The sequence below is a fragment of the Sinohyriopsis cumingii genome, chromosome 2 (genome assembly GCF_028554795.1).
Source record: "Sinohyriopsis cumingii isolate HCF-2022 chromosome 2, ASM2855479v2, whole genome shotgun sequence".
Classification (NCBI taxonomy): Eukaryota; Metazoa; Mollusca; class Bivalvia; order Unionida; family Unionidae; genus Sinohyriopsis; species Sinohyriopsis cumingii.
Genome location: NC_142962.1, coordinates 83,831,162 through 83,854,874, shown reverse-complemented (window position 1 = coordinate 83,854,874; position 23,713 = coordinate 83,831,162). Strand labels below are relative to the sequence as shown.

The 23,713-nt window shown below is 33.3% G+C and overlaps 2 protein-coding genes across 2 annotated transcripts in view; both read left to right on the top strand.

Annotated features, from left to right (window-relative positions):
- The window catches only part of LOC149805297 (uncharacterized), a 29,153-nt gene extending 20,811 nt beyond the window's left edge, over positions 1–8,342 (top strand). Inside the window, exons 9-12 of the mRNA XM_089933936.1 lie at positions 918–1,023; positions 4,101–4,287; positions 5,151–5,158; positions 8,288–8,342. Of these exons, the coding sequence (XP_089790062.1) occupies positions 918–1,023; positions 4,101–4,287; positions 5,151–5,158; positions 8,288–8,342 (356 nt within the window). The remainder of the gene's footprint in view (positions 1–917; positions 1,024–4,100; positions 4,288–5,150; positions 5,159–8,287) is intronic.
- Positions 8,343–10,169: 1,827 nt separating this feature from the next.
- The window catches only part of LOC149805296 (uncharacterized), a 174,025-nt gene continuing 160,481 nt past the window's right edge, over positions 10,170–23,713 (top strand). Inside the window, exons 1-3 of the mRNA XM_089933924.1 lie at positions 10,170–10,421; positions 14,092–14,300; positions 22,962–23,080. Coding sequence (XP_089790050.1) covers positions 10,406–10,421; positions 14,092–14,300; positions 22,962–23,080 — 344 coding nt within the window. The 5' untranslated portion in view covers positions 10,170–10,405. The remainder of the gene's footprint in view (positions 10,422–14,091; positions 14,301–22,961; positions 23,081–23,713) is intronic.

Below are 23,713 nucleotides of genomic sequence, written 5' to 3'. Positions count from 1 at the left end.
AAATGCAATGATTTATCCTGTATGTTGCATACAGCCCTTATTTAATTTTCTTTTCACAAGCAAAAGGTTTATTTTCTTTATTTATGGAATTTTAAGCCTGTTTGTCATATTAGTAAGGTTTACATTAGACAACTCTGTTGTACCTTGCTTCAGAAAGTAACCAAAGTTGTGAACTTAGTACTGCACCTGTTGTTTCTCAGTGTCATTGTGAGTCATTGTAGTAATAGATTGTAAAACAGATGGTTTATGATCTTATTTTTCTGATTTCTCAACACAGGATTACAAAACATTCTCATGCTTAAACCAAGATATAATTTCTGATGCTTGGTTGTTAAATTGTAGGAGGTTAGCTAAGAGATATTTAAATTCTGAGCCTTAGTTTGAAACATTTTTAATTTTTGAGACTGTTTAAATGATTCTTCATTTTTGATGAGGCAGTTAGGAGAAGGATTCAAACTGAATCATTCAAAATCTTTTATATTTAATTAGTGGATCAACAGAAATGATAATAAAACAGATGAATATGGTTTCATTAATCAGACTAGACTGACTGTCTTGAGATGCTTAGGGTAAAATCTGCCTGGAGAGAGAAATGGCATATTTTTCAAAGCTACCAGTGACCAATATAATATACTTGAAATTTTTTATTAAGAAAATAGATATACATTTTCAGACACAAACCCTGTAAACAGATTTGCCCTCTTTCAGGTAGATTTTAGCTATTAGAATGAAAATTGTGCTTTCTATCCACAATATTTAGATAGCTCCTTGCATTTCAAATTAAGAGTTGAAAATATTTTTATTGTTTTTAAAGAATTAACTTTAGAGTTGAAAGTAAAAGTCTCACCAAATCTCCCGTTTAACATAACATTTTCAGATCTCTGTCAGACTGTTAATGTTTGCCAGTATTGTTTCAGGTTCCCCAGATTACAATCACTGTTCCCTGGAGTTGAAGAGATCCCTGGCACATCTACCTACATCCGAGCTGGAGAAACTTGCAGATCATCACTTTGGATTGAAAATGTATTATTTTCCTTTTTCTTTGAGAGCTGAAGCTGGATTGAATATATAGTAGAAATCTATTACCTGATTTATTTAAACAATATCATGATCAGCTAATTAACCATCTAACCAATTTTTTATATCTTAGGAATGAATGAGGATACCTGCACTTGGTTTAGTTATGTAAACCTTTCTGTGATTGGTAGGTGGTTAAAAGAGGTTTTGATGGATCAAAAAAACTGTCTTACAAAATAGTGTCAGACATAGTAGTAAGCTTTCAAACTGATCAATAATTGTTAGTAATATCTAGAGAGGCAGTGAAAAAAAACAATAATTATAGACAGTTAAACCTGCATCAAAATGACACTTATTCATCCCCAGTGACAATGCTGGTAAAATACGGTTGCTGTGATTTCATTGTAAGTAATAGCAAAATATTTGCACATCCCTGAACAAATTTCTTTGTGCTGATTTGAGAATTTTAAGTTCACTACAAACTTTTATAACTAATTTCTCTTTAGGCAATTGTATCTGTAAAATTAAGTTTTCTATAATAGTTTTAGTATCATAGCTATCCTTGATAACATTTGCGAATATGTAGAATAAACCACAGTTAATGTTAGATTCTTCAATTATTTTCATAATAATATTTATAACTGTTCAATTGCTAGGGTGAAATTGGTTGACTTGACACATGATCATGGCTGCTTGCTCTTAAGCAGGTAGTCTTTTGACTTTTTTATTCTGCTCCTTTTACTTGTTTTTATACTAAAGATGATAATACAAAGCAACTCTACTCTTAGCTCATTATAGCAATGCAACCAATACTTCCTCCAAGACAGATATACAAATTTGGTCAGCACTTAGGTTCTTGCAGAAATGTTCACAGGCATCACTGTGACAAGTCTGTTGACATTTTCCATGTTTGAGCACAAGTGGGCATATCTCATTTAAGCACTGAACCAGATTAATATATTAAACTGAAACACAAATTTTCACTTGACAAGATTTCTTAAATTAGTATTTATTTCTTAAATTGTTGTCACCAGTAAGTATCAGACATTTTAACTAATTAATAGTTCATCATATATTGGTATTTATGGTGTACTAAGTGATGTTTTTAATAACAAAAAGTGGGATCCACATCGCCTGTTTTATAAGATGTAGTTCCAATACTACAGTAATTCTGTGGGGTCATTCAGCTGATTAGCATTTAAATATTTCTTTTCTTTGTTATGCATATCTATATTTATGTAACTCCTCATACATGATTTTATTTAATTTTTGTAATTTTGTTCATGGCTGTAAATTGTATAGAATATATTTAGTCAGATTTTGCCTATGTTACCTGTGTCTATTAAGAGCATAAAATTACATAGGATCTATAAATAGATGTTTACATATGTGTTGACTATTACTAATATTAATCTTAATAATAAAACTTAATGTCAACTTTGGTTTGATTTCTCACTGGCTGATGGGGTATGGATGGTTCTAGAAGAATTCAGTAATAGGACACTTCAGAATAAATTGAATAGTAAGATCCATAACGTTGTGAAATATAACTGTAATTGAAGGTGAATATAACGAGAGAACTGAGCAATCAGATTCATTCCTATTTTGGACTCATTATCATTTCTTGTTTTCCTGTTATCAGTCTGCAGATGTGTTTTATGTTGTACTTGGATATTAAATGAGAGGAAAAACATTTGTTGGGACTGTTCAGTGGAAATAGAAAGTGTCCATTATTTGAACTATGATATTATTCTGGAACTGTTGTGAATTATTCAAAGGAGTTCTGGACAATGCCATTTTTGATGTCATGATTCTTGATTGCCCAGTATATTTTTGGTTTTGAAATTAATAAGAAACATTTCATTCATTTAGACTTTAATAGAACTTGTTCAAGATTATTTTGGATTCACTTAATAATACTGTAAGTTCTTCTCACATTTTTATTTATAACTTTTGATAATTAAATTATTTGTTAAGATTTACAAAATTTGTTGGCTTTGCTTCTTTGTTACTTAGTTTATGACCATAGAGTCAAAATAATTTATAAATAAATGACTGTAAAGTATACTTCTGACAGTGGATGTTTAGTTCAAAGATAGGGATCAGAAAAATACAAGCTGATACATTTAGTATTTTTTAGGGTGCAATATCAGAAAGCACATTATACTTATAAGTATGTGTGCCTTTTATCTTTATCATTTGCAATTGGAGAATTCTAGAATTGTTGAAGACATTTTTGATAGTTGTGACCAAAATAAAAAAGAACTGTAATTTTATGTGCAGTCAACAAAGGTTTCTGAAAGCTCATTTAATGGTTGACTTTGAACCACATAATTTGCTGGCAGTTTTTATAACACCTTTACTTGGTATTTAATGATAGTGGAAGAGAGAGGATGAGAGCAGTTTTATATTTGCAAAATTAAGGCCATAGAGTCCTATATACTTGAGTTAGCCAGATGAATCCAAATATATTCATCACAATTAGGTTTAAAGTCTTGTCCTTTACCTTCCTGAGGCTCAGAAGATTTTATTCTCACTATTGTGATAGCAAATTCTTGTAGATTATTCACTACTCACTTTTCTAGTTTCAATTTGTTAAGATGAATTCCTGATGCTCAAGTATTGAACATAGCATGCATGTTTAAAATTTTAATTATAAGTTATAAGGTAGCAATGTCATAAAAAAAAGGTAGGATATCTTTGTTTCTTAGTGAAGGCAATTGGGTGAGAAAAATAATGCAGGTTCTGTCATCCAGACCAAGAAATTCTAGTCTTCAAGTTCCCATGTTTGCCTTCTACTCAGAAGAGGTTTGCAGAAGAGAATGAACCTCTCAAATGTAATATTTTGTTTCTGTGAAAATCTTATTTAAGTTCTTTGAAATTAATCCGGATCATAACAATTTCAAGTTCAATGCGAGCTTTAAGTTCTACTGGATAAGACCTCCTTGGCATTAGAGTCAACATTACTGTCTTCATCACATGTCAACAGAATTTGGATTTCACACACTTCCTATCCTTGCTTTATGTGAATGTTGACAAATTTTAGTGAAGGTGTGGAAAACTCTTTTACGTTATTTTTCCAGGAAACAGTTTGTGTCCTACGAAGCCCAGGTGGAGCAGGAGGCCATTTTGGATGCTCTGGGTTCCCTCCAAACCAACACCTCCCAAATGATCCTGTATAAGTACATATTTGATTCTGATAAAGTAGATGAAAGACTGGTACAGAGGCTGCTGGTCCATATCTCTGTCATGAATGAAGCACCATGTCAGGTAAGAACCAGCAGTTTTTGATGTAGTGCCACCCCTTCCAACTAAAATTGGACAATAGACTAGTAAGCCCCCAATTTTATTTATATACTTCATTAAATTCATCATAATTTGATTTAATTCAAGAATCTGCTGATGATGCCTCTGTTAAACATATTCATGTGAATGTACTTGTTTTGTTAAAAAAGTTATCATATACTCTGAAACATTGATGTACCCAAAATATGCACCTTAAATACATTTCATATGTATTTGAAATGCATTTTAAATACATTTCTTTAGCATTTGTGTTTTAAGCTAAAATCTCAATGTTTATCATTTATCTTCTCAGTGTTCACTATTTATGAATGTCTACAGTGTTTGCATTTAAGCTAGAATCTCACTGTTATCTTTGATCATCTCATCATATCTTTAGCATTTGTACTTAAGCTAGAATCTACTCACTTATTGTTTATTGTCTTAAGACTTACTCATTTATTCAAAGTTTACTTATTAACTACAGTATCATTGCGAATTCTTCATATCTTGTTTTCCACAATTCTGTTTTTTAAATCACACAGTTTTTATTTAATTTTTATTTGCAATTTTGTGCGCTTCTAAATTTTCCCAATTTTAATAGTAAAATAAGTTGCACATATGCTTTATATATATGTATTTATTCTCAGTTAATATCATTTTTGTATTACATTTTTTTAAAAATAAAAGTTTTGGCAGATAGTTTGCTAATCTGTTCAGCAAATATGAAATAATCACATGTGAATATGCTAACAAATCAATAAATAAAAAACAAAGTTAAAATGATTGATATGATTTTTGGGTATATTTTACAAAAGTAGTCAAAGTAAATTCTTTGTTTATGTTTGCAGGTAATTATGTATGTACATGATGATCCAGTGAAATATGCACAATTTAATTCTAAGCAGCATAGTTATATAAGAAAATACAATACAAAAAATTGTATCTTCACAATGAATTTCCAACTGCATATTAATCTTTAAGGTACTAATGGCGGCATACCCTATTAACAGTAGCAGGTATTCACCTGGTTTTGTAATACAATATTTTCAGTGAAAATTCTGATGCAGTTTGACCTGCTATGAACTTTGTTAAAAACCTGAATTTGGTTGTTTGTCAGTTTCATGACACAACCCAGGAAGGATATAATTTATTTTAAATTTGCCTGAAAACTAATTATATAGCCAGCAGTTAATGGCAGGACGTATGACTGTACCATATAAAACTTAATGTATGGTTTGTTTTCAGATTAAAAAATATATGTTGTATTTAATTCCAAATCAGAGAAACTCTCTCCATATTGTGAATAGAACTTTCATTTAGTAAAAAATAAATCTATGGAGAAAAAAGTAATAATTAAAACTATTTCTTATGTTTTAATACTTTATCTCAAACATAAATGCTTAAATTGAGAACTTCATCTTAACTGAAAAGACTGTGTCAAGTTTGTTTGTTAGCCTATGCTTAGAAAACTTCCGGCCTGATTTCTTTAAAATTATAACAAACATATGCAATCTGATTTTTCAGTTATTTGGCAATCATGTATGTAGATCTTGTTTGTCCACTTCTATATATAAACAAACAATTCTGCATACATGTAATAAGGATTCTGATGACAAGTAGCTTCAGGCATACATGGTTGCACAGGTCTTATTGATAACAATTATATCACACATGAATTTTATTTGCTTCATTTTTGTAAGCAACTTCATACAAAATTTCTCCCCCAGTGTTGTTTGATAGTGTTATCAGAATTTATAGTCAATATATGTATAATATATTTATACTTGGCAATCATACACAAAGATCACCTCTCATATTCTTGTAAATGATCAGAAATTACTTTACATAATTCATTTTACACTGATCATAAAATAGCTAATGTTTAATCATATATTTATCAAATCTGATAAATTGTTCGGATATTTCTGCAATATCCAGATTTTAGTTTATTAGTTATGACTGCTGATACAGTTGGATAATCCAAAGGTATGGATACTACTTGTGTTCAACAAATGAGAAATTGATAAGACAGTAGTATGCAGGTAAGCATTTGGTTAATTAAACCAAAAAAATCACAAAGAGTTCATGCAAAAATGTGAGCAAAGTCCAGCAAAACAAAATTTCATAACTCTGTGGTGATGAAGTTTGACTTGTTGTAGCAGTTGTGATTCTGTGAGTTGCATATGTAGAGAATACTCTACCCACTACTTATGTGCAACAAATGAGAAATTTATAGGACTGTAGTATGCAGGTAAGCATTTGGTTAATTAAAAAAAAACTCACAAAGAGTTCATGTGAGAAAGGCTTGCTGATGTGTGCAAAGTTTCAGAAACTTGAAGAGCACATGAGATCTTATGTTAGATCTTCATAATAGGCAACTTATCAGAGCCAGAAAATTCTAAGTATGAAAACCTGACAAGCATGTAATTTACTAGGCATCCATGTATGAGCTTCCTGCAACATTCCCTATTGGATACAGTTTTGGAAGGAAGCTGAAGCAAGGCTTTTGCTTTATTTGAAAATCTTTAATTATCATCAGGAACAATCATCTTCTCCTATTTGATGTACATTTAAATATATCTTATTTAAAAGCTTGTATATGGATTGTCTCCTGCCAAATGTGTGGCACTGGGGACTACCTCAGATAGCCTTCTTGTTTAGAGGTGTGGTAGAGCATAATTGGTGGGTATTGTCAGTAATTAAGGAGAGATACTGGATTTAGTTCTGGGAACAATAGCAACTGGCATGGACCTTCATACTTTTCCAGCAGTCAAATCTGATGTGGTTAAGGAGGTGTACACCCTTCTACTCAGGATTGTCCTGGTATCCAAAAAAGGCAGAAAGTTTAGGCTGATTATCAATCTTTATGTGTTAAAGAAGTTTCTTCAGGAGTGATTTGGGATGGAGACTACAGCTTCAGTGAGGAATGCTACAAGGACTGATGACTGAAGAGTCTCCATCAGCCATCAGGATGTGTATTGTCATATCCAAATTTTTTCTCACAGCGGCTGGAAAGTTTACCAATTTCATGATTTGTCATTCAGTCTAGCAGAACTAAGAAATTAGACCAGAGTAATAGGAATAGTATCTGCCCACCTGAAGTCTCTGTAGATCCCTATCCACCATTATTTTGATGACTGGTTGATTCACAGTGGCTTCTTAGAGACCTTCAGACAAGAATTGTCCTGCTGCTGGTCTATATTGACCCAAATGACTCATGCCAAACCATGAGAAGTCAGAGTTAATTCAGTATCAGGATTTTGTATATATGGACAGAACCAACATAATCCTGGTAATTTTGCAGGCACTGCAAGCCAAGACTTCATTTTCAGCTCACTTAAATCTGATGACCTAGAACTTTGCCTTTGTCCTTCTATGAGCACATTGGCAGAGGGTCTTCTCTTCCTGTTCAAGGAGAGAGGGTGCTCAGTTTCTACTATTAAGGACCATAGGGCAACCCTATCCAACATACTCAAATTCTCTAAAGGCTCAGCCGTTGGTTTGGATAATTAGATTTCTTATCAGGTATTTTGAACTGCAAAGACCAATTTCTCGTTAACTAATGCCTACATAAAATCTCTTGTGCATGTTGTGGGCATTGTCAGAATCATGTGTGATCTGTTGCATAAAGCTCCTTTTGAGAACCCTACCCTAAAATCTGTTTTCTGCTCCCAATAGGATCTGCAGGATGAAGGATTGAGATGTATGACTTCTCTGTAGAAAAAAGTTGCTTATAGTTCAATGACAATTATGAGATAGCTTCTTTGCTTTGCCAACTTGGGTTTTAGCCATAGACATGCTTCTTTTGGTAGCTTCACTCCCTGTAGAGATACCCAATCTCAGTTATATCTGCACTAATAGGCTTTATGGCCAGGTAGGACTTTACATTTCTATTTGTAGGCTTTACAGGGGAAATGAATGGGTAGGAAGCATCTTTTCCTTGTCTTAAGGACTCTGCTGATATTTTGGCATCTACTATTTCCAGGTGGATTTTCCTCACAATCAAGAGGGCTTATGAGTCTTCCATTCGCAAAGATTAAAACTAATGAAGTTCAAGCTATTGAAATGTCATCAGTGCTGGCAGTCTTACTTGTGTTGTAATGTTGATTAAGTTTCTAGACAAGAAAAACTGGTTAAATTAAACATCTCTTTATTCACAATTGTATCACAATGCTATGAAAATGTTACATGACTGAGACTGATCATAAGTTGTAATTATTTTGAGACTAGCTCTTTTTGGATGTCTTTGTACAGGTGTACAGAATTTGGCATAGCCTTCTAATCTTGCCTTCTAATCACTCCATCTTAATATCAAATAAAATTTTATTTAAAAATATTTTAAATTACAAATTATAGAGAACAGCTACAAGAACATGATATTTTTGTGATCACTTTTATTTCTTATTTATTATGTATTACTGCTACTGACTTTTTCCATGAACAAGTGGTCATTAAATTAAATTGTGTATATATAATTAACATTTGTTTATGAATAAAAAAAGTTAATGGAAGTTTGGAAATTGTAGCATTATATACTTCAAAATCAAATAATAAGAAAAGTATACATTTGTAACTTTGAGTTAAAAATGCATCATATTATAGAAAGACAATATCTTTTCTACTTGAAACAGGCTTTGCTCAGATTTAGTTCCAATTGCAATTACATCCATGATAATTGCAACCAGTAAACAATATACAATAAATAAATTATCAAAATTTGGTTATAGTTTATTTTTATTTATATACAGTGTTTTGTTTATCATTTAGAGTTTATCATTTATTAAGTTGATTATTTAGCTTTTGTTGTTTATTGGGGTCATTAATGGTTTTATTGTTTATCACTGGTGGTTTTAGATTTATTCTTTATTATTTAGTAGCTAATTTTTCTCTCCAAGACAAATTACACATATCACTTATTGTGTGTTTCACATTCATTTATCATTCATTTATTGCCATTTATTTTCTGTTCATTTTCCATTTCATAGGAGTACATAAAATGTTTTTGGTTCTATAACTGCAATTATCTTTCATTACCACAGGGCACAAATATCAAACATTTCTTTTTCGGTTGCATGTTAATCTTAGACAAGCCAGTTAACTGAGGATTACATAAGGACAATTTTGTATATTTCTTTAGATTTTCTTTAATGATATAGTCATATAAATGAATTTTATAACATTGCTGTCTTTAAAATATGATGGTTATGTTATATATATATATATATACACACACTGTGTCATCAACATTGATGCCAGACTGCTCCAGTGGCCTATATGGTTAGATCGTCTGCCTCAGATGTGGCAGGTCACTGGTTTGAACCCTGACAGAGTCATACCAAAGACTTATAAAAATGGTATGGCAGCTGCCTTGCTTGGTGCTTAGCATTAAGAGGTTAGTGTTAGTAATGGTCGGCCTGGTGTCAGGATAATGTGACTGGGTGGGACATGATGCTACATGCATGCAGCATGATGCCCAAGTGCTAGACATTGCTAAAAACTGCCAAACTGCAGGCAACATAGTGATATGACTGAATAGTTCTTAAAGCTATGTTAAAAATCAAGATCACACACACATTGATGCCATAGTCAGTATTACATTTATTGGACCATTTTATTTACCACTGAAATTCATTTTACAAATATCAATTTTGTTGGTAGATTCAGGGAAGAAACATAATTATTAAAACTTTTTGGACTTGCAAAAACAGTAAGGCAGCATAAGAAAAGGTTGTTTTGTTATTAATTCTGATAAGAATAATATGTGCAGAATGTATTAGAAAATTACAAAAGTAATGATTCTAAGATTTGATGTTTTACAGTAGATACAAAAATGACCTTATAATAAATTGAAGATCATCCTGGCCAGACAGAAATCATGCTGATTGTTAGATGACTTTCAACACAAATTTTTTTTTTTTTTGTTTCCATTAAGGTTCTTATAAATGGAGTGAAACAGATTTGCAAGACAAGGTATTTGGGTAAGCAGCAGCTGTCCACAAAAACCTACCACAGAGCTCTTCTTTCACTTGGATCAGTGGCTCGCAAACTGGACAAGCATGGACAGAAAGACCAAGCAAAAGAAATCGCTCAATACCTGCATGATATGCTTGGTCTGCATGGTAAATGATAAAAATATCTAAACTCCCTGATATTTAACAGAAAGTAAAAATAGATTATGGAGTTGACCTTATATTATTGCATTAATGTCATTTCACTTACTGGTGGACATGAATTCTTTCCATAGTTTTTGTATTTGTATGCCCTACTAAGAATATAGATGGTGTGTGTGTGTGTGTGTGAGAGAGAGAGAGATATATGTTGTAGTTTCTGTTTGCAATTCAGTCAGTGCATTATCACGTCAAGAAATGAGTGTCACCTTCTAGAAATTGTTTGAGATTTATAACCAGCCATAAACCTGCATTCATTGTGATGTGAATGAAGTTCACTACACAACATATACTTTGATGTGTTTGACAAGAAGAATCTATGATTTTCAAACTGTTCGAATTTGATGCACTTTGAAAATAATCATGCAGCTCTTATTATTTAACAAGGTTCATTAATAGTTCTATTGTTTTCCCTTTCAACAGCTACCAACATTTGCCCAGGAAAGTCTTTACTAAGTGTAATATAATTTGTACATTTTTTCATACACTTCATGATATCAATATAAATTAACTCTAATAACATTTTAATTTTCCAGGTAGTCCCCAAATGCATAGAAAATAAGTCATGTTCAATTATCTTGTGCACCAGAGAAGGGTGCTGCACTACAGTTTTCCATGACATATTTGACTCCTATTAAGTTTTAATTAGTACACATCATTTACTTCTTATTCTTCATAATTCCTCTCTTTCCCCAAATTTTGTATTATGCAAACTAATAAAAGTTGCATTTCTGTGTATTTCTTTTGTTAAGAAGTGTTGTCTCTAACATCATTGATACAACTTGGAAAATATTTTATACTAGCAAATGTTAGAACTTCATTGCAAAAATATGCAGATAATAGCATGTGTACCATAATTTTCAATCAGCAGACTTATTGTTTTTGTTTAAATGAATTCCAGTCTAAAAATATAGATTACTATTTGTGATTGCATATGCCAATGTTGTCTGTATGTGTGTGTTTGTGTATGGGTGTGTATGCAGCCATGGCATCACAGGTTTCTCGCAAAAACAATAGTCATGCAGCTATTAAAATCCAATTAGGGACAAATTGTGCAAGTTATATCTGCATTTCCTAGAATTTGTTGTAACTAGTGTACAATTTATTACTTTGTTGTTTAAAATGAAGTTTTATTGAAGCATGATCTCTTTTGATCTGTATTTAGGTAGAAGTAGTGTTGAAATGCAAGCATCTTGTATGATCAAGATCTGCTGTTGTTTTGCAGAAACTCTCCAGGGGTTCTGACTGAATTGTCTCTTAGATGGGTATATGAAATTGATCCATTGATCAGCCATGAGAGAAATTCTAGATCCCAACAGCAATGAATCATTTTCAACAAAAAATAACATATTTCTTTAAGGAAATGGGGAAATTGAAAGATTAGAAAAAAAACAAATTAAATTCAGAAATAGTGAAGAGATTAGTGCTGATATAACTAGAGAAGGCAGTTTATAAGAACAAAGAAAGAAAGATGGATTTCTAAGTGTGATATAAATAATAAACTATGGTGATGCCTCCCCCCTTTTTTCCCCTTTCTACCCTTGTTTTGGTAATGGGGGAGGGATACCACCTTCACTTAAAATCCTCTAGAGTAGATATATATATATATATATATATATATATATATATATATATATATATATATATATATATATATATATATATATATATACACACACATTAGTTCACTTTTTGAGAGCTTTGAGATCTTGCTTGTTTATCATCAACAAGCAAACATGTATTATATGATACTCTGTAATCACTAATTAGTTGATGCAATGTGAACTGGCTTTTTGTCATAGATAATGCAGTACTAGTGAAGGAACTACTATATTTATCTTTACTTTTCTGTGTGATAACCCTTTTTTCGGTTTGTTGAATTTGGCTGCAGAGCAATGGAATGTTGTATTTGGATGGATCTTTATAAGCATATCACTAACCTGTACAATTACATGTATGTCTAAATGTGACATAGGTGAAAAGTTTTTTTGGAATGACTTGACCAATTCAAAACCCACTAACAAATGAACTGGATATACATAATCATTGGGAAAACATTACAACACTTGTTACCTCACCTGGCTGTAAGGTCTAGTGAGTTTATGGTGAGACCATGTGTCCAATGGCTGGCTGTCATACTTTGATCAACATACTGTTACAACTCTGGAGGCCATGTTTTTGGTCTGATTTTGATCAGTCTTAGAATATAGTTGTATATCATCAATATCTTGAACAAGTTTGAATATGGGATCTTCACATATTATGGAGGTGATGTTACATCTGATTGGCTGAGATTGTTGATTATGAACAACATTCATGCATATTAATGAGGTGATTTTACATCTGATTGGATGAACTTGTCAAGACTTTGGCAAGTCTATTTCTAATCATATTTTTTATCTGACTTTTCAAATAGGCTAATGTTACTGAAAAATATTGTGGACCTTATTGTGAGCAAGGTCTACGCATTATGTGACAGTATTTCTGACCAGAATTTAATTAGATCCTGTATAAAGGCTGATATCATAAGTAATGTTTTTATAAGCAGGACCTATGCATGTTTATAAGATGATATTGCATGTGATTGCCTGATTTTTTTCTGTCAGACTCAAGAGATGGTATTTTTCATAGGATTTTGATAAAACTTGGTAAATAGGCTTATTATAAAAATCATTGTCAGTTATGATTATAAGTGAAATTCATGCATATAAATGATGTGATCTTGCATATGATTGTCTGAGCCTATCCACACTTGAATTTATATTTTACGGATCAGATTTTCATCAAACTTGTGAAATGGTCTTTATATAATATCAAGATGTTGGACTAGTTTTATTCTTTGCATGAGGTAATCATATATAGGATATCTGTACATATTAATGAGAAGCATTTCATTCGATTGGGTGAAGTTAATACCTCTTTAAAATCATAGACTATATTTCTGATCCAATTTCTGTAAAATCTGGCACTTGTTTTGTGTCATCAAGATCTTGGATGATATCAGTTTTGAGCAAGAGACTATGCATATTAATGATGGCTATATCTTTAGACAGAATTTGTATACGACTATAGTAAAATAGGTAATCTCTGCATGATGTAAAGTTTGAAAGTTAGTTTACTCTTTGATCTTATTATATTGAATATGCCTGCATGGTGAAATGGTCAGCTGTTAAGTTTTGTAAGGAGACAGTCTTGGGCTGCTTGTTTTGAAATCAAGTTTAATCAAATTTGAACTCAAAGGAATAATCAGAAAAAAAGATATTACACTTTTGGTCAGTAACTTTACAACACAGCATTATTAGTATGTATATCCTTCCTGTGGTCTTGGGTATATAGAAAAGCCCTGATGTACTCTTCCATGTCTAATAAGAGGTGACTGACTGAGGCATGATCTATTCTGGATTAGTAGTTGTCATGCCAAACTCATGACTGAAATGGCACAGGCTTGATTTCTACAATTGGAGAAAGCATGTTGCTCCAATTGCCTTGGAACTAAATAATCAACTTGTGCTGCTTTGCCATAAAACAAGAAACTAACCCAAACTTCATCAGTATGTTTATAGATGGAATTAGGCAGTTGATAATTTTGTTTGCCAAAATTTAATCAGTTTTGATTCTTTAGATCCCTGGGTGTATCGTAAGAAGAGGTCAACTATGACAGAAGGAGAAGCCATTGAATATGATGTGTTCAAGGTGATCCTTGTTGGAGCTCTTGGTAATGCAAGGCATGATGGCTCCTACCATTACATTATATCCCATATGAACGATACCAACTCCCCCTGGATCAAGAGAGCTGCTGTCTATGCCCTAAGACACTACCACCATCAGGAAGTAAGTTTTTATAAAGAAATTTCTCTCTTAATAGTAGAAAACAACTAGACATACAAAATACTTGAGTAACTTTGATAGCTCACCACTGAAATCAATTCACCATGCTTTTTTTTACATTCCTACCCCCAGGACATTGGCCCTGAGGTTATATACCGAAATTCATCACATACAGCACTATTTTACTTTAAGGTGTTACACTCCATGGCTCCCATAGATGGTGTTATAATGAGGGAGTGCTATATATGTGTTGTCTTCCTGTAACAGCTGCAGAATTTGCTAAAGAAATACTAAAAAATATTGACTTACTGTTTATTAAAATTTTATATGTTATACCTTTCATGCCCTCCAGGGTTTCAAGTTCAGTTGTTGCATAGGTGTGCATGTACTCCAGCTTTTTAAATTGCACATGGTCACCATTTGGATAAGTTATGTATAAAGTGTTTGGTTACCTGGCATCTTGCAGTTCAGCATGAGATGAGGTTATCAAACTATCTCCATGCTTGCTAAGTTGTGGAAATGAAAACCTTACCATATTTAGAATGATAAATGTCCTTCTTCAACTGTTTAGATGGTATCTTGATTTGCTCCTATTTCACCAGCGATAACCATAATGTTGCATATATAGTAACTACACCTAGATTAAACTCAAATTATATGTAGAATGCATTCCAAAACAACTGGCTTATTGCTCAGCAGAGCTTGTTTTGTCCAGTTTATATTTCAAACTATTTATTTTCTATAAAGTTCATGTCCCTCATAGATTCAACTGCAAGAATTCAACTGTAATCTTCTGCTTCATAAAATTTCTCCTTTAATAAATGCAAATTATTGTCTTGCTCAACTGTTGATAGTTTGATTAAACCTGTAAAGGTTGTTCTTATGGAAGTATTATGACATTTAATAATACATAACCTAGTGCTGTTGCATGGCTGGCTCTTTGCTGGATGGAAAATACCCCAGCCATGTGATGAGAATTCATCCTCCCATAGGGTTAACTCAAAAGTTCTGGAATACCAGAATGCCCCTGGTCCAACCAATAGATAGCTGCCTATCCTTCATTCATTTTCTGGTCACAGACATTACTGCTGCTTTAACCCTTTACCTCATGTAAGTGCTTTTGGATGCCTCTACCCCATTCTCATGGAAGTGCCTTTGGACACCTCTACCTGATTCCCATGAAAGCGAGTTTTTACATCTCTTCACCATTCTCATGGAAGTACATTTGGATGCCTGCTGTAAACATCAGCCATTTTTAGCTGGATTTTCTAGTGCCACCTTTACGGAAAACCTCCTATTAGATATTACATTCATTGATGTGAATGACCATTATGTCAGATAACATGGTCTCTGTTTAAGCTTTAGTTGTAATCTGTTATTTAAAGTACCCGAGTCAGATTTTCCGCTCTCGACAAAATGGAGGCTATGGATTTTGTTTAGTACTTTTTGGACTTTACATGATTAGAATCACAACTATGAAAGCTTCAATAACCTAAGTAAAGGCTCTGATGTTAATGTAGGCATCAGTGAATTTTTATAATTTAGCAAATTCAGGTGATTTAGTGATGTAGACAAAGATCTGGCAAATTTCGAGTATGAGAAATGGTAGCTATAGTTGGTCACATGGCTTCACTGGCTTGAAGGTGAATGAGATTTTTCAAGATTTTAAAGCACATAAAACATTCTTCCATGAGAAATAATTATACAGTTATAATGATCAGATTTTACTCTTACATTTTTCTATACATTAGAGATGTGTACCAAAAATGTAAAATGGTTAAATTTGATGTTGAATGTAACATGTACTGAACTCCAGTTTTTTTCCCAGAAATTATTAAAGAACAGTATTTCTTTTTATTATCCTTATTATTAGTAATCTTTCCAAGCTGGGTTTTGCCAGTTTAGATATTCAATGCAGTTATGAAATGGTTGATGTCATATTTGAATTATATTCACAAATATTTGGTTATTTTATTTCCCTATTCTTCAGTGTCTAGCTTAGAATTTATTACCTTTTTGAATTAAACATCAGTGACTGTTTTAATTTTTTGAGACAACACCTGGAAAAGGTGAGTTCTTGCTGTTCCATGCAAATACATTTTTAGCTCTCCTGGTCACAGACCAGAAGAGCTAATGGGATGGTCTATTGTCCATTGTCCATCCATCCATTTGCACAAGTTTGTTATTGCTACTCTTCCTAAACTACCTGGAGCATTGTCATGAAACTTTACACACACATTCATCTAGTTGGTCCTTGATGAAAATGGTGCTGCTTATAAATCCAATATGGCTGCCACAGTGGCCATTTTGAAAATTTTGTTATTACAACTCCTCCAGAATGGATGGTCATATCAACATTGGATTTTCACTTCAAAACTTCTTAGGATATCCAGTTTATCCTAAATGAAAACAGTGCCAATCTGAAATCCAATGTAGCCACTCTGGCAGCCATCTTGTAAATCTTGGTATTGCTACTCTTTATGAATGGATGGTCATATCAGCATGGAGTTTTTACTAAAATATTTCTTATTATGTCTGCTTGGTCATAAATGAAGCTGATCTCTGTTATCCAAAATATAGCCATCATGCTGTCTTGAAAATCTTGTTATTATTATTACTCCTGAATGGATGGCCATATTGACACAGGGTTTTCACAAAAAAAAACTTCTTATGATGTCTAGTTGGTCTTTAGTAAAAATGGTGCCAATCCAATTCTCCATTATGGCTTCTGCAGTAGCCATCTTAATTTTTTTTTATTGCTTCTTCTCCTGAATGGATGATTATATCAATAAGGAGTTTTACAAAAAGACTTCTTATGATATCTTGTTGGTTGTAAATGAAATTGGTGCTGACCTCAGTTCCTATATGACCACCACAGTTGCCATGCTGAAATCTTGTTATAGCTACTCTTTCATGGACAGTTATATCAACATGAGGTTTTCACTAAAATATTTCTTATGATGTCTAGTTGGTCCTAAAGAAAATGGTGCCAATCTGACATCCAATCTGGCCACCATACATTTTTCACTATTTCTCATGAACAGAAAGTCATATTGACATGGAATTTTCACCAAATGACTTCTTATTATGTCTACTTGGTCCTAAATGAAAATGGTGCTGATATGGGATCTAATATGCCTGCCACAGTGGTCAGCTTGTGTGTCCACCGCAGCAGCTAATTTGAAAATCTTGTTATTGCTGAAGAATCTTGGAGAAAGTTTCAGCACTCAGCAATTAAAATGATCTTATCTTGCTTCCTGGAAATTCATTTCACCCAGTAGTACACCAGTCTCTTCAAGGGACTTTTGTTACATAATACTTACACTGAAGTTTTTTTGAATAAATAAATTTTTGTCAGCATTCTTTCACAGCAATGGCTAAGTAAGGTATGGGTAGGTGTGGCCACAGAAATTTCCCCTGAGACACCTATCATACTTGCCTGTCTTGTACAGGTTGTGAAAGGACAGATGGTTGGCCCTTTTGCAGCCTATGGTTTGTCCATCAGGTCTCAGAGAAGGATTATCAAAATCTCTTTGGAGACTCTTAGGGTTAGTGGGCCCCTTCCCAATGGATGTATTAAATAGGTGGAGAGTGAGTTGGCCATTCCCATTAAGGAGGATTAGCACCTTTCCCATTTTGTAAGAGCAAAGAGTCATTCCCTTCCATGAAGGAGAAGCAGCACCCTCACATTTCCACTAGGATAGAGAGTGAGTCACACCCTACTGTGTTAGGGTTATTGGGCCCCTTCCCAGGGGATGTAATAAATGGGTTGAATATAAGGAGGAGCAGCACCTTTCCCATTTTATAAGGACAGAGAGTCACTCCCTCACATGATATAGGTATAACATCCTCTTCTGTCCAGAAGGGCACTGAGTTAATTGCACCGCTGTTTGGTGAGCTGGAAACTGACAGGGACCCTCTTAAAATTCAGATTTCTCTAGGTCTGGATTTCCAATATTTGAATTTGGTGGACAAATTGGGACCAGTTTCTGTCTGGAGTCCCAATGCATGCTCCCAAACACAACTCCTATGATTCTGATCTGTAACCAGAAGATTCTTTGGGGTTCCTGGTTTGTAATCTCCATCACTGGGCAGCCACAAAAGAGATAACCCTCCAAATGCACCAATCCAGGCAAAAAGAGTATCTGTCAAGGAAGGGGAAGATAGACCTCATGGAATGATCTCTGCATCAGTTTGTAGCAGATTATGTTGCTCCAGCATTGGAAGAAACCATTTGTGGACTTGCTTAACAACAAACTCCCCTTTTACATTTCCCCAGTCCCTGAACAGAGGGCCTGGGCAGTGGATATTTTCAGCCTTAAGTGGGATTGTCTGTTTGTTAACTCCTTTCAACCTTTCAGGATGATCCAAAAGGTACTTCATAAAATAAAGACTTCCACTGCTCATTTTGATAGCCCTTATGTGGCTTGGATGACTGTAATTCAACAATCTTCTTGACCTGCTGGTAAACCATCCGAGGGCATTACTCTAGAGGAGGCACCTCTTGTTGCAGCACAGGCTCTCTCTTTTGTTGAACACATTCGCCAAGTGCATCATTCAGTCTAGATTGAACCATTGCTTCCTCATGCGATGAATGAAGTAAGAAAGATGTCAGTCTTAGCTGTCTCTCTTTGAGTGCAGTGGCAGATTTTCTTCTCTTTCTCGTAAAGAGAAACAATAGTCAGTTTCTCAAGGGCTATTGGGCAGCAGCTTTCCAATACACTCAAAGTTTCAAAAGCATGGCCATTGAGATGGACTCCCACTTTGAGCTTCAAGGACTGCTTTCATGCTTGTTAATCTCTAGATGGAATCTCACTTGTGTCTTGTGGTCTCTATCTAAAAAAACATGTTTACCTTTGGGTGGAGCTTCCTTTGACAACCTTATGCTCAAGACTGTTTTCTTGATCTCTTTAGTGTCGAAAAAATTAAACTTCATGCCCTATCCACAGAGCAAGGCTTGTAAAGTTTTTTTTTATGGAAATTATGAGTCAGTTTTTCTCCTTTGCTAACCAGGTTTCAGTTGTATCTTTACTAGGTATGATCAAGATAGAAGTTTATGTCCAGTTATGACTTTATACTTTGTTTTGTCAGCTTCTATTGATTGAAAGAAGGGTTGCAAGTGTGTTTTCCTCCTCAAAGGTTCAGTTGATATTTCAGCTTCTACCATTTTAGGTGGAATGCATTAGCTATAAAAAGAGCTTATTAGTCCCTTACCAAGATGAGCCTTTCATTCATAATAATTAAAGCCTCATGGACCTGTCAAACTTATTTGTATCTGGAGGATGTAATGAAAGCAGCATTTTTACAATCTTATACTGCATTCACCTCTTACCATTATTAATTGGCTCACCAAAGCAAATTCACATTTTGTTTGGGTTCGATTGTCATCACTCAAAATTTGGCCAATGTAGTTACCATCTGGCAGTAGTCTCCTCTTCTACAGCAAAGGTGAATATTCCTTGTGTTTGCTTTTTCTTTTGCCAGTTGTGCGATCATAAGCCTAACCCTAATCCTAACCCACCAGATTGACAAATTCAGCTATGCAGTAGCAACAGGTTACATATTACTGTTATTTAAATGTAGTTTGTGAGGTTGAGGGTAAAACTGATTTTAATTTTATAATACTTACCTGTTGATATTGCCAGATTCCCTTCTCCTGCAAATACTATTGTCCTGCTAGTTTAGGCTACATCCTGAAAAAAAGTCAAGGACAGATTGCTTAGACAAAGTATCTGTTCGTTGGGGTAGGTGTCTTCTGGTATTCCAGAACCTTCCATTCCACACTATAGGAAGATGAAATCTCCTCATACAGTAAGGTATTTTCTATCCAGTAAAGAGCCAGCTATGCAATTGCAACAGGTTGGTATTACATCATTAAAATTAGTTGCACCTTCAACATAAGAAACTACATCTTTCACAGTTTCTAGATGTTTCTGGATGGTATATTCCATTATTTATGCTGGGAATATAGTCAAGTATTGATATCTGCATTTTACTGCATTTAGGATTTTCTTTAATTCTTCCAAATAATGAATACTGTAATTCATATAATTATTATACTAATTTTAGCACATCTTTTATCTGTAAAAGTCATAATTAAATATGCATATTTTTTTTAGTAGAACTTTATAACTTTTATTAACTTTAATTTTTTAAAGTTTTCATACCTGAAATTCAAATGAGAAGATTTATGTGTGCAGTGTGGCAATTTTTTAAATCAAATCTTATTGCCACTTCTTCTGAATGGATGGTGATATTCAAATGAGAGTTTTCACCTGCAGTATAGTTGGTCCTTAATAAAAAATGATTTCAGCTTGGATATCAAATATGGTTGCCACAGTGGCCTGTTTGAAAATATTGTTAGAGATGCTTCATGATAAGGTCACTAGCAGACGATAGTCTGCCCATTTTACCTGGATGTTAGTAGTTTCTATTATATGTGATCATATCTGCCTTATTCTTTGATAAGACCTTCTGTTGTTATCTTTATCAGTAAGAACCAAGAATGAGTATCAGTAATAACAAAGAGTTACTGTTATTGTTACTGGTTATCATTGCAATATCTACTGCTGTTTATTAATAGCTGGACAATGGACTTCACAACTCAAAGATATATTTTTATTTCCTTACTGATACCCTCACTGATTTTATCTCATCTCTGGGAATCTTGTGGTCATTTCAGCCTGGACTAGAAGTACCAGGACAGTTAATTAACCCAATTTCTAGTTATATTTAATTATCATGCAAAAACTCTGCCAACTAAGTTACTCAGTATAGAAACACAAATGATCAGCAGGCCATGTATCATCAACTTTTACCAGATAGCTGGAAATTTTCCTGTTGTGTCCTCAATCCAAAAGGAACTTGCCTGATTACTACACTATACTGTTTAAACCAACTGATGATTTCTTTGTCTGAATTAAAGAGTGTCTGAAATGCTGTACAGTCCAGGAATCACTATTTGACTGTGTTTCAAGCATGAATCATGGAATATATTTTTTCTGGTTGGCACTTAAATTTCCTAAGTAGTCACACAATTTTGCCCTATAAATTACTCCTCTATGATTATCAATGCAAAAGCTGCACTTAGAAGTTTTCCATTTAAGATCAAGCTCCTATTCAGCTCTAGCAATTACCATTGTTACTATTAAATTCTTGTACATTTGCACTTTTTCTCTCAAAAGACAGTCCAGTTATGTAGTTTGATTTATTTGCTGAATTAATCCATTACATACATTATAAATGCCAAAATATATTAGGCTGGCAGACATGAACGGCATAAGGGCATTAAATCTGCAGACAAAATTCGAGCTCTATATTTTTGTTCATCAATTATGGTTTTTATTTACTGATATGAATTGACATTTGAAAGTTTGAACAATGTTTGTAATTTCGACGACACCATAAGTTATTACACATGATAATCTCACAAATTTTTCAAATATTTTTAGCAAAAGGGATTAGACAAAAAATCTTTGTGAATAATCTTAAAAGATCTGATCTAACTTTAAGGAATCATGACAGTCTGGTATTTGCATATATTAAAGAAACCCTTGTATTCTCAAGGCATCTAGTGTTGCAGTATATGTGCAAGCCACTGTGTATTTATCATAACTAATGAAATATTTTGAAGACCAGAGTAAATGTTGAGTTCTGAGGGTTACAACTAAAATTTCTATAAAGAAAACAAAATCCTATGAGAGAAAATGGACATTTTGTTTTCAGCAAGCAATTAGCCACATGTTTGGAGTGAGTTTTTAATGTATAATTTTACCATATTCTAAAAGTACTCATAGTTTCTGCAATGTTAGGGTTTGTACACAGTGTATTGGTCATGTCAGATGTACATCCATTTTTTTCAGAGAGAAAATCTGTGTATACTATGTTCATATCTAGATGACCTGATTAGGTTATCCTTTTGTTTGTTAAGATGATTATATCCAGTATATCCAGTAAAGCTGTGTTTCAACATATAATTGTGCATAATAGTTCCATTAACTCTATAGCCTGATTACAGAAAAATTAAATTAATAATTAGGATCAAAATGTGAATAACTTCTTAAATTTTTTTAAATTTTAGAACCAATTTTGACAAGCTGCCTCACCCCACCATTCTGTTTTGTTTTTTACTTAAAATCTTGCATATTAATTCAGTAGTCCTAATTTGTTTTGATTATAACATTCAATAGTGCAGGACATAGGTGTTCTATAAAAACAAATGTTTCTTTGTGTGTATATATGTGTGCATACACTCACTTGTTGTGTGAGGTTAGTCATGTTCATAATAGGATACAGCCATGTACTTGGGACTGAGCTAATGCTGATAAGATGTTTCTTCATTTTTGAGCATGTTCCAGAGTGAAGCAGGCTGATATGTAACACCTTGATTTGAACTCCACAATCAATTACCACTTAAACAGAATATTGGGTGTATAGAATAAAGGTTGATGTTGAGGAAGTTTGTTCGAGTCAAAACAATCCAACAGCTACTTTTTTTGCTGTGTTCTTTTTCTGTTTTTTTTACAAGTATTTATTGTTCTTCATATCCTACAGGTATTTGAATTATTTCTGTACCTAATGTCACTCATAAAATAATTAATACCTAATTTTTAGAGACCAATTCAATGGAATACAGTTCTCAGTAAATGTGTTTACTATTTTAAGGCAGCAGAGATGTTGTTGACAGCAGCACTGACAGATGAAGATGACAATGTGAGATATGAAGCTCTCTTACAGTATCAGAGCCATCCCCTGTCTCGGATCATTACACCATTAAACACAAGGTAGTTCTTCTATTTTGGATTCTGTGCTCCCTTTATTAACAGAGTCAGTTTGTTAAGGTGAAGAATTAAATTGCTTCCTTGGCTTGTTTGATGACATTGCATGCAATTAATGTTTTTCTGTCTGGAAAAAGATAGGTGTTAAAATGACTTTTATGGGCTGTCAACAATTCACGTGCATTGCATCATATATTGTATTGTAGTCTGCTTTCTTGTATACATGGGTCCTGAACCCTCATTTTAGGTGCCCAATATTTAATTGTCAGATAATTCAGATATCATTTATACAAAAGCTGTTATTTATTCCTTTATGATTCAATTTTAATTTGCTAAATTTCTCAATGATAAATCAAATAATTTCAAAGCTTTGAAATAAAATACCTCATACACAATCTAGCCACATTAATCTGAATTCCATCAATTCACTATGGCATTAATTTGACAACAATAGCGAGTAATTTTTCTTCATTCTATAAAATACACAATAACTAGAGGCTATTGAGTCCTGACTCTGAAACCATTTTTACAGTCAAATGTTGGAAATACCCATATATTTTTCTGTTTATTCAATGCTAGTTTCATCCCCAAATCATCTATCAGTATAGCAGTTATGGTTTGTGTACCTTTCTTCATCAT